At 31.8% G+C, this 12203-nt stretch overlaps 1 protein-coding gene across 2 annotated transcripts in view; it reads left to right on the top strand.

Moving 5' to 3' along the window:
* LOC143083408 (histone-lysine N-methyltransferase SETDB1-like) overlaps nt 1-12203 on the top strand; it is a 62725-nt gene that overhangs the window by 43956 nt on the left and 6566 nt on the right. Inside the window, exons 23-28 of one of the 2 annotated variants that reach the window (XM_076259661.1) lie at nt 834-938; nt 2958-3051; nt 4521-4708; nt 5642-5701; nt 10336-10410; nt 11646-11908. In XM_076259661.1, coding sequence (XP_076115776.1) covers nt 834-938; nt 2958-3051; nt 4521-4708; nt 5642-5701; nt 10336-10410; nt 11646-11908 — 785 coding nt within the window. Of the gene's footprint in view, nt 1-833; nt 939-2957; nt 3052-4520; nt 4709-5641; nt 5702-10335; nt 10435-11645; nt 11909-12203 lie in introns of both variants that reach the window. The other variant, XM_076259660.1, reaches the window with a different exon arrangement.

Raw genomic sequence — 12203 nt, 5'->3', positions numbered from 1 at the left:
CTCATAAGCATCAACATTATAGCATAGATCCTCATATGAATAAATACTCATTCGGCTGTTGTCTGCTCTATGGTCGGGTTGTTGTCGCTTTGACACATTCCCTATTTCCTTTCTCAATTTCATCTTAATATATTTTTATCCTTTATTAACAAAATCAATGGTATCAGATTACTTAATCAGTGGCTGATTTTACAGCGTCATTTCATTGTAAAAAACTCTTTTAAGAAGCTTTCACTTTTGATTTTAGCTGATTTTGAATTCTTTCATCATCTCAACAGTGGGGGCACGCGGGTGTAAATCAATTTTTTTTTTCAAATTATAGGATTTTGCTTTTTTTTTCTTCTAAATTTTACAAGAAAAGTACAGCTTATTTGAAAAAATAATAAATAATATAGGTCACCAATTCCAATGAGCTAAAAAAAATTATCTCAATTTTCATGCAAAAAAATGGCATTTTTGCACCAAAGGGAAATAATTTGGAGCTTTTTCAACAATATAAACATTTTAAAAGTCATATGGGGCCAAAACAAATCGATTTGTTTGGTAGATTTTTGTACTATATCATAAAGTAATGACTAATAGTGTAATAAATAAAATTTGTTATGAAAAATGAATGTTTAAAATTTTTGCTGAAATTTTGTACCCTCGAGCCTCCTTAACTGAAATCTTGAGATTTCTCATTAGTATGCCCATATAAACTGTCTTGCCCCTGTATGTTTCTTACCACCAGGTAATTTGATTCACGTAGGTTTTACTGTGCTAATTTGAATGATAACATTATTATTTCAGGATGTTTTACTGTACTAATTTGGATGATACCATTATTATTTCAGGGTGTATGAGTGCAATGCAAGCTGTTCTTGTGATCAACGGTGTATCAATAGAGTAGTACAGAATGGCCTTCAAGTCAGACTTCAAGTATTCAAAACAGAGAAAAAGTAAGAAAATACCTTTTTCATTCAATTTGCATCAAAGGTGTTTATATAAAAATTTGGTTTATTTATCTCTGAAACTCTCTCTTTTCCAAATTTTGAAGATATGGCTGTGTTGTTAACAAAAGAACTGTTAAATACATTTTAAATTATACTGATCATCATGATGATTAATGTTTTTCACTAGACTGCTTGATAATATCAATTGTCACCATGGATATGGATTTTCAGTAGGTAAACCAAGATTAGATCATTGTTGAGATTTGTTCACTCATAGGATATGATTTTTTGTCGAGCCTGCAACTTTTGTTGCAGAAAGCTCAACATAGGGATAGTGATCCAGCGGCGGCGGCGGCGTTAGCTAACTTCTTAAAAGGTTTATATTTTAGAAGGTGAAAGACCTGGATGCTTCATACTTTGTATAAAGATGCCTCATGTTACGAAGTTTCCATCAGTCACATGTCCAATGTCCTTGACCTCATTTTCATGGTTCAGTGACCACTTGAAAAAAAAGTTCAGAATATTTGTAATGTCGAATTCTCTCTTATTATAAGTAATAGGATAACTATATTTGGTATGTGTGTACCTTGCAAGGTCCTCATGCCCGTCAGACAGTTTTCACTTGACCTCGACCTCATTTCATGGATCAGTGAACAAGGTTAAGTTTTGATGGTCAAGTCCATATCTCAGATACTATAAGCAATAGGGCTAGTATATTTGGTGTATGGAAGGACTGGAAGGTGTACATGTCCAACTGGCAGGTGTCATCTGACCTTGACCTCATTTTCATGGTTCAGTGGTTATAGTTAAGTTTTTGTGTTTTGGTCTGTTTTTCTCATACTTTATGCAATAGATCTACTATATTTGTTGTATGGAATAATTGTAAGGTGTACATGTCTAGCCGGCAGATGTCATCTGACCTTGACCTCATTTTCATGGTTCAGTGGTCAAAGTTAAGTTTTTAAGTTTTGGTCTTTTTATCTAATATTATATGCCAAAGGTCAACTATATTTGGTGTATGGAAATATATTATGATCTATATGTCAGTCCCACAGGTTTTATTTGACCATGACCTTAATTGCACGGTTCATTGCACAGTGTTAAGTTTTTGTGTTTTGGTCCATTTTTCTTAAACTATAAGTAGTAGGTCAACTATATTTGTTGTATGGAAGCTTTGTTAGCTGTACATATCTGCCTGGCATGGTTCATCTGACAGTGACCTCATTTTCATGGTCCATTGGTCTTTGTTTAGCTATCTTTGTTAATGTTAAGTTTATGTGACAGTTGTAATAAAGCTTTATACTTAGGACTATCAACATAATATCAATGATTAGTAAAGAAGGCGAGACATTTCAGTGTGTGCAGTCTTGTTTTCTCTTTAATTATTAATCTTTTTTTCTTATGTTCTGTTATAAATGAATTCTGATTAGTATTGAAGAACAGAGTTCAGATGATTAGTTTTTAATAGATGAACTAATGTATAGGGCTGTACCATTTTTATCCAATATTACAAATTTTAAAATGGACACAACTTATGTTGAGATGTACATACAACCTGATATACCTTTAAAAAATGGTCTGGTCTGCTATACATATGGATTAAACCATTTTTGTCCAGATTTACCTGTTAAAAAATATGATACCTTAGTCCTATATTGGGATATCCAATTTGTAACTGGATGTCCCTGTTTTAGAAAAAAAAACTGTTTTGGGTGAAACCATTTACTAGATATTCAAGGGTATATCTGTTTTGTAATGGACTAGACTAATATGAAAAATACATTTCAAGTTTTTTAATGGACTTGGGTTCTTATAAATTTAAGGGGCATATAATTCACATAAAAAAGGAAGACAATGAATAAAAACGTAGATTTACTGTTAGAAATTTCATTCAAGCTAACCTCATCAAAACCTTTTAACAAATTGTTGACATGCCATCTGATGTTTAGAAGAAAGACATAATGGCATGTGTTTCTTTTAGCTGCATAGCTGTACAATCAAATATTATATTTTGAACTTTTCCAGAGGATGGGGTCTCCGTTGTTTGGATGACTTGGCAAAAGGAAACTTTATATGTATATATGCAGGTCAGCTGCTAACAGAACAAGGTGCAAATGAGGTTTGTTTTATCTCTTGGTTTACTTAAGACCAAATAAAAATATATGTGTGGTTCCAGTGACCCTACCTTCCCTACTTTTTCGTCGTGAAATTAGCCTACCCTAAAGATTTTATTGTCATTTTTCATTAAGCACTGTTAAAGTCAGAATGATGCTCCCATAGACTCAATGTAAAAAAAAAACATGAAATAAAAAAAAATCCCTACCTACCTACCTTAACTTTTTTTCAGATGTAACTGGAACCACTATTTTATTTGGCCTAAGATGTGTGTATGTACTGATGAAATTTTCTATTAATGAAGAGAAAAATGATGTAAAGAGGTCTCTGAACACAATAGCTCTGAAAGAACTTTTGTTAGTTGAATCCATATTAGATATGTGTATCAGCAGAAAACATTCTAACAAATTTTTCCTCTGAAAAAGGTTTCAGAACTGGTCGGACTATGAATCATCTCTAGGCCCTGTTAAGGTGGTACCCAACACTTTCACTAAAATTAATTTGGCTCGTTTGATTTTCATAAAATTTTGACAAAGTATTTACTTTGACACTTTAACAAAAATATAAAAATTTTAAAAAATTTGAACCAACCGTTTTGTCAGAAAAATAACACTGGTTATATAGCAATTTGACAAACACCAATTTTGATCATTGAGAAGCTTAATATTCCCTTAAAACACAACGTAATTAAAACGTTTAGCTGACTTTACAGAGTTATCTCCCTGTAGTGTTAGGTACCACCTTAATTGTGTGTTTTGGCATTCCCTACTTTACACTGTGTTTACTATATTTTTATTTTATTGACAGCTTATGAGAGAACCTTTTTGATTTGTTTATCATAAAACATGAAAAGGATAAAAGGATTTACCAAAATCTTTGAAAGAACAACTGTCACATCAATCATTGACAATCTGCTTCTAGATGTATTAATAAAGTTAAGCAACAACAAACAACACATGGTCCAGATAGTTTGACTTAGTAGGACAGGAAATTTTCATAGCATGCTTTTATTTGATATATTGTCCAACAATTGACTCAAGGACTAGTTTAATCATTATGAGGCTCCCGCAGGGTCAAAAACGACCTGCAACCTCTGGGCTTTTAAGAGGCGACTTCCGACCTGAGGGCCTTCTAAAAACGACCTGCGACCTGTAAAATTTGGAAAAAACAACCTCTGACCGACTTCTGTCCTCTGTGTTGGGAAAAATGACCTGTGACCTGTATATTTCCCTTAAAAACGACCTCTCGACGAATTTAAAAGCGACCTTGTGACCTGAGGGGGGTACCCTGTGGGAGCCTCCATTATGATTTCACACAATACTGCAAAAAAATAAGGCTACATAACAATGTATTAAGATTTTTAGAAATGCAATTTCTTATTATTTTTGTGTCACAAATATTTTTCACATTTTTCACAATCATAAAATCATTGCAACAATTTCTGAACTGTCGGTTCTTCATTTTGTGTTTTAGGATGGACAACAGTTTGGTGATGAATATTTAGCGGAATTAGATTACATAGAAGTGGTAGAGAGACAAAAGGAAGGTTATGAAAGTGAGGCTGACATGGACGAAGGACTTGGTGACGGGAGCGATGAAGAGGAAGATGTTGACGATACTGACGATGAAGGGGCCAATCTATCTCATAATGACACTGACAGGTAAATCATGAAATTCAACAGAATTTCTGAATACTGTAAATTCAGAAATTATTGCCAGCATTTATTATTGCGATTTTGTCATTTTAGATTATAACGTGATTTTAATTTTTGGGATATACAGAAAATCCTGTTTGATTCAAAGAAGAAAAATGAAAATGGGAGTTTTAATTATTGTGATGATCACCCTGTCGCATTTTTGACATTCATAAAAATATCGCAATAATTTCTGAATTTACAATACTGTGGATTTATTATAATTTATGGGATTTCGCTTTGTTAATGTTTAAGGGACAACATCAAAAGTTCAATGAAGGATAAAAAACTTAATTCACATGACCCCCCCCCCCCCCCCCCCTCTTAACTTAATTTGGGAAAAATTGATTTACCTATATGGATATAGGTAAAATTGATATTGGATTAACAAAACTTGCAGCAATGTTGACCCCCCACCCCCAAACTATTTGATTTAAGTTTTTTATCCTACATCGATCTTTTGATGTCGTCCCTAAACTACACCTTCAAATTCTCTATGACGTGCAAATTTTCTATAGGCTTGGAAAATCAAATATCAAACAAAAAACAATTGTTCCTCAATCCACAAATATTGGTATACATTAAAAATTAAATGAATGTGTGAAAATTGAAATAAAGATCTGTGGTATGATTTCCAATGAAACAACTATCTCCCAAAGTTAAAATGATGTGAAAGTAAGAATATAAAAAAGAAGATGTGGTATGATTGCCAATGAGACTACTCATTGCAATCGTCCAAAATGACACTTAAATTATTCTTGTTATTGACCTGAGAGATAAAGATCTGCCTTGCATTCCTATCATCATTTGTACCCAAATTTTTTTATTCTTTACTAATAATAGGAAAATCCTTTGCTGACACATTTTGAATGTTCAATGATTTTCATGTTCTATTTTTAGCGATTTTTCTGGTGATGATTATAAGAATAGTGGACAATCTGGCACAGTTCAAACCACAAGGTAAACTATGTTTTATTTTACTATTTACATATCTGTAGGATTTCACATGTGTGCATAATTTACATTTTAGAAATTGTGATGAATTACATCATTTATCTTGATTTTTTTTCTTCATTTTTCCAGCTTTTCTCAATTTGGACTATTTGTTATAACATATGCAGAGTGTGCAATTGTCCTAATCCAAAAATGTATCTTGTCAATAAAATTCATATCGGTTGAGGCAAAGTCAAACCGGATAGGAATTTTAATAACCCAATAAACTCTGTTATAAGACAATTGCACACTGTGTAATGAATTTATCGTGATTTTGTTAAATTACAAATTTTTATGTTCAAATTCAAATATTAGGACAATATAAACCAATTATATTGAGATATTTGATCTAAAACTGTGAAAATTAAAAAAACATATTAGGACTAGAGAGCAACTCTCTACACATTTTTTTATAAGGTCAATTGTATAAGGGAGAAATTTCCAATTCACATTATAAAAAATTGTACTGAAATTTAATTGGACAATATCAGCCAATCTAATTGTGAGAAATTACTCTAAATTAGGATAACTGTATTTGCTTTTACCCCTTAACCCACAGAAGATATGTCATGTGGTTTCTGACTCTCCCATACATTTTCCTCAAATATTTCCCATAATCAAAATGTAAACTTTGGTCCTTTGAATTTCTTTAAATAATAGGATCATGTATTTTTATCTCCCTTCCTCTCGGAATAAAACCCACAGTGAAATTGATTTATTTAATAGATAAACATGCCTCATAACATTGAGCATTATCCATGTTATCTTTGGGTTTGAATATTGGTTTACAATGTTTATTACAAAGAGCGCTGTACCATTGCAATGAAATTCATTTTTTTCTTTCAGAAAATACCATGGGTAAAATTTTATTGGAAAGGTTAAAAACTGTCTAAGCTGAATTTCCATTTTTGTCAAGCCTGCAACTTTGTCTCAGAAAGCGAGACATAGGGATAGCTATATAGTGATCTGGGGCAGTGGAAGCCTTAACTTATTACTCCAAAGCTTAATATTTCTAAAGGTTTAAGAACTTGATGTTATGAAGTTTCAGTCTGTCATATGTCCATAGTACTAGTACTTGACCTCATTTATTAGAACTTGATTTTTTGCAATGTTAATTTCACTTTTATTATGAGTAAAACGATTACTATATTTGGTATGTTTGTACTTTGCAGTGTTCTTATGTCTGCCTGATATTTTTTTATTGACCTCAACTTCATTTCATAATCAAGTCAAAATCTCAAGTACTACTATAAGCAATATGTCTGCTAGATTTCAACCTCATTTTCATGGTTCATTGGTCAATGTTAGGATTTTGTGTTTTGATATGTTTTAAAATTATTAGCAATAGGTTAGCTTTAATTGGTGTATGAGATGATAATGTCTGTCTGGCAGGTTTCATCTAACCCTGACCTCATTTTCATGGTTGATTGATCAATGTTAAGTTTTCCTGGTTAAGTTTGTTTCTTAAATGTTATATCCAAAAGGGTCAACTGTATTTGATTTTTTGGTGATGAATATTTAGCGGAATTAGATTACATAGAAGTGGTAGAGAGACAAAAGGAAGGTTATGAAAGTGAGGCTGACATGGACGAAGGACTTGGTGACGGGATTTTTTTTAATTTTTAGGTGTACCTGTCTGTCTGTAAGGGTTCATCTGACTTTGACCTCATTTTAATGATTCATTGGTCAAGACGAAGTTCTCATGGTTTTTTGTTTGTTTCTTTCTTGCATACTATAAGCAATAGATCAACTATATTTGGTGTATGGAAAGAATGTAGTGTCACTGTGTGTACATATATTTCTAGCTTTGTTTATCTAACCTTGACCTTATTTTCCTGAATCATTAGGTGTTGAAAATCTTCATATGTAGGACTATCAACATAAAATCAATGGTCAGTAAAGCAGGTGAGACAAATCAGTGTGTGCACTCTTGTTTAAACAGGTTTAATTTTTTGATTCCTGAAAATTATGAAAATGTCTTGGATTCTGGATTAAAAAAATTGGTGTAGAGGTTATGGTCAATTAGGCAGTGATTAAACAAAACACAGAGATGGAAGTTCAGTTTACACAGATTTATCCTTGCTTTTTAAAGTTACTTGTTCAGTTGTGAGCCTTAAGCAATGTTTTTTATTTTGTTATATTCTTTTGAAATTATTGAGTTGTCAGCTTTTTTTTATTTTGTTAAAATTTGTTTTGAACATGTTCAGGGTTTCCGCTGGCGGTCGCCATTTTCGCAATTGGGAAAAAGTAATAATTGTGGCGATGAAAATTCGTCATTTGCGAAAGAATTTGGCGAAAGAAATATATAAAACGATTTATTTTCCTCCATCTTGTTAATTTACTTTAATTTTTTTTCTATTTTCTCTGACTTTACCCGATCAGACAATACTCGGAATTCACCTTGACCTCATTAAGATTTTGACAGAAAATCAATAATCAGCTGATTGCATTTAAAAGCTATCGACAACAAAGGACTAATTGATAAAGGTGTTGATTGAATTGTTTGACAAAATGATATGGTTAAATGGCTTCTGCTAAATGTCACATACAGAATTTATTTACCACCTTGCGACGCACGTGTTTGAAGCAAACTTTTGACGTCTCCTCTCCTTTTAAAGAAAGTTTAGAAAAGAAAGCTGTTGTTGTGACGAAAAATGTTCAAAAGCAAGAAAAGTCTCCGATTTAAAACTTTAATTATCATTTGGTTTTAATATAGGTAATTGATTAGGGAGACTACTTTAAAGTTGTTTGAGTGACACGCGTGTTTCAAGCATAGTTTTACGTCTCAACTTTTTCATTTACGATGGTCAAGAACAGAAAACTGTCGTTATGAAGTATCCAAATTCATTTAAAATAAAATAAGTTTGAGGGAATTATCATAGACACAATGGAGCAAAATCATATTATTTAAGGGAGGGGCGGTGGTGGGTAGAAAAAAAGGTAAATTTTAAACGAAAAATATAGTTATGTTACTTGGCGAAAAAAATAATAAAGTGGCGAAAAATATATTGTTTTGGCGAAAGAGGTGGCGAAAAAAATAATTGACCCAGGGGAAACCCTGCATGTTGTTAAAATATTGAATTTTATATATTTTGTCTGGTTTTATATAACTTAAAAAAAATCTCTTTACTGTAAATAGATCATTTAGCATAAATTTGTATTGTAATCAACCTCATTTTCACACAAAAATTTAGGATTTTCGATTTTGCATTTAACTATTAGGTGAAAAATGTTGTTCAATTGAATCATTTCAGCAAACTCTAGCTGTGCTTTAGCTGTGCTCTAGCTGTGCTATTTATAGTTTATGTGTAATAGTTGTGACCTACTTTTTTCAGAACGAGGAAGTGAGTTGATTGGATGAACTTGCAATGTTAAATAATAATAATAATAATATCCTTGCTTACAACTAACTTATAAGAGGTGAAATTATATTAGGACTAAGTTTCTACACCATGATCAAAATGGTCATCTAACATTGATAATTTTTTGTAAAAGTTTTATTATACTCTAGGTTTTAAGGTAAAATTCAAGCGTTTCTTTCATAAAATGTGTGCACGGTCAATGCTTAAAAACCATATGAAATTACTCATAAAGCATTCAATACTTTAAATTACATGTTTTTGCTAGGATTTTGAAAACATGATTTATATCACATTTTCTTTTATTTACCTGTGCATTTTATTGCAGAATGTGATTCGTCCTGAACATGCATGAAATATTTGCCACTGGATGTTAAATTAGCAACCAACGATCAATCAATATTGCGGAATCTCGTGTCATCATAATTGTTACATTTCATTTTGAAAGAAGGTTAATTTCAGAATGACTTGAGATTGCTGATAGTTAATCAAAACAAAGTATTTTAATGAAACATGCACATGTAGTTATATAGTATTGAAGTTCCATTATTGATCCCTGCTAACTATAAATATGGCATTCAGGCTGGAGGTTCAAATATTTCTAGTGATAATTGTCTATAATCTACAACAGAAATTTAATCCAAGGGTATTTATTTTTAATCAGTGTAAATAAGACAACAAATTTCAGTAATATTGAATTACACAGTACAAGATTGATAGACTAACACAGATATATTTAGAAAAGACACCTTGGGCTGAGAAATGCATGTTGGGAAAAAAAATCACATTGGCTCTGTGTTACATCTAACCTAGCATCAGAAACCAACGATAGCATGGTGTAAACAATACATTTTGTTGTACTAACTTACTGAACATGCATCTATGATATGCCATCCACCTGTGCTATGAAATATAAAAATAACCTCAAACTCACAGACTGCAGTTTTTAATTACCCATAAGTACATTTACAATATGCTCCAAAATGCATCTTGTTCATCTGTGTATAAAACTTTTAAGAAGTAAAATTATTACCAAAATGAGTTTCATGATTCTGTTCCCCATTTCAACCAGGAATTGTTTCAAACATATTTTTGATCTTCATTAAACCTAGATCAGACTAACAAATTTACATAAGAATAAATGTAAAAAATTTAATGTTGTTTGCAGTAGCTTATACTGTCCTTCAATTTATAAGTATTTATTGTTTTTACACACATGATAAGTTGTTGCTTTTTTCACAGAAGATCATCAAGAAACAGAACTGACGCGACAGGGAAGCAGTTAGGAAAAATAGTTCTACGAAGAGATTCCTCTAGGTCAGGTGTAAAAGATGAAGAATGGTAATTTTACCATTAAGTATCGTTACCATGGTTACAGTAGTAATTTTTTTTAAAGATCTCACACCACTGGGGATATAGTAATAGTCTTAACACAAACTACACATGCGTTCAAAAGACAACAATATTCAGAGACCTTTGGACTATTTTAAAGATTCAACTTTTACACTAAAATGTGCAAGCGAATTGCTTGCCAAGATTATCAGCTTTCTAGTTGCACAATTTGTTTTGAATTGCACGGTCATTAAGAATTTTATTTTGAAAGTGTGTCTGTCATCAAATCTTTGTGTTTTTGTAAAATTAAATTAAATTTTGATAAAAGTATCTTACATCAAAACTGTTGCTTAATTCGGGAAAGGGTGTCACATGACAAAATGATGTCTATGAGCTGATAGACAAAACACTGTCAGCCAATCAGAAGACTTGTTACACCAAAATTAAATTATATACATGTATTAGGAAGTATAGTTAAATCCTGAAATGTATCTGGAAACAGTTAAATGATTTTTTGGACTTTTCAGTTTAATGCTGAAGTCTAGGAATTAGTAATTGCATGGTGTTTTTTACACTCCCAAGCATGACATAGACATTTTAGAAATCCCCCTATATATCCAAGAGTGGCATTTGAATAGGTGTGTAGAATTTATATAACAGTTGTCAAGTATGTTTTGAGATTGTGATATTTGAGCTGCATCGACTAGAAATCACCCTTATGCATTTACACATATACATGTACATGTAAAGCCTTTGATTGATTGCGAAATATTCAAATATAAAATAAAAGATGATTTTTTATCTGTTTTGTAGGGTTCATTTATCAACTCTATTTTCAAAAAGTGAAATGGTTTGCAAAGAGATTTTTCAACTGGTCAAAATATTAACAGATGTATTGATAAAATTGAGAAAGGAAATGGGGAATGTTGATATTCATTTACATAATTTTGATTTCTGGCAGACGCAGCACATTTATTGATTGTTTTACTCTGTGTTGCCCTTTTGTAAAAATGAACATCATATAGCGAAAAATAACCCCAAAACCAAGACTGAACACCCTCATAGTTGGGAGGTATTACATTCATCTAAAGTGTACTCACTAAATTATCTACAACAGCAAAAACTAATAAAGGAACAAGTCAGAACTAGAGAGTATACAATATTTTCCATGTAATTAACTTTGAATTTTTTTTCCAATGGAGACATTTCATTTTTTATAGGAGTGTAAAATCAACCCCAGTGAAACAACAATCTTCGAGTGAAAGTCCAATAATGATTGATGATGATGAAGATGAGTTAGACCAAGATAAGAAATCATCTTCTGAGTCCGCTGAAGTGAAGCAATCAGCATCAGCTGATTCTATGGGTGACTCTGATTCCCTGCCAGATTTAGATGCAGAACCAGTTGTTCAGGAAGCAGAAAAGCAAAGAGAGAAAGAAAAGAAAGTTGGCACCAAAAATATTACTCAAGAAAGGTCAAGACGTATGTATTAACAGTCTTCATGCTTTACCAAAGGAATAGCAGCACAGGCTTGTAAAATTGTTTTTGGGCTTGTAAAAATCATCTCATGGATTTAAGACGCCTGTATTTTCGTAGATATTTGATTTTATGGTTTTGACATGACAAAGTCTGCATTTAAACCTATAGAAAATTTGCAATTCGTTGAATATTTTTTAATTCATGGTTCATTTATACCCACAAAATCAAAGAAATTTAGTATCTGACAAAAAATAATGAATCCACAGTACATAAATTTATTGTGTGACCTTGACATAGT

This window comes from Mytilus galloprovincialis, chromosome 7 (assembly GCF_965363235.1).
Source record: "Mytilus galloprovincialis chromosome 7, xbMytGall1.hap1.1, whole genome shotgun sequence".
Classification (NCBI taxonomy): Eukaryota; Metazoa; Mollusca; class Bivalvia; order Mytilida; family Mytilidae; genus Mytilus; species Mytilus galloprovincialis.
Note: the sequence above shows the minus strand (reverse complement) of the source record. Positions and strands in the feature narration are given on the sequence as shown.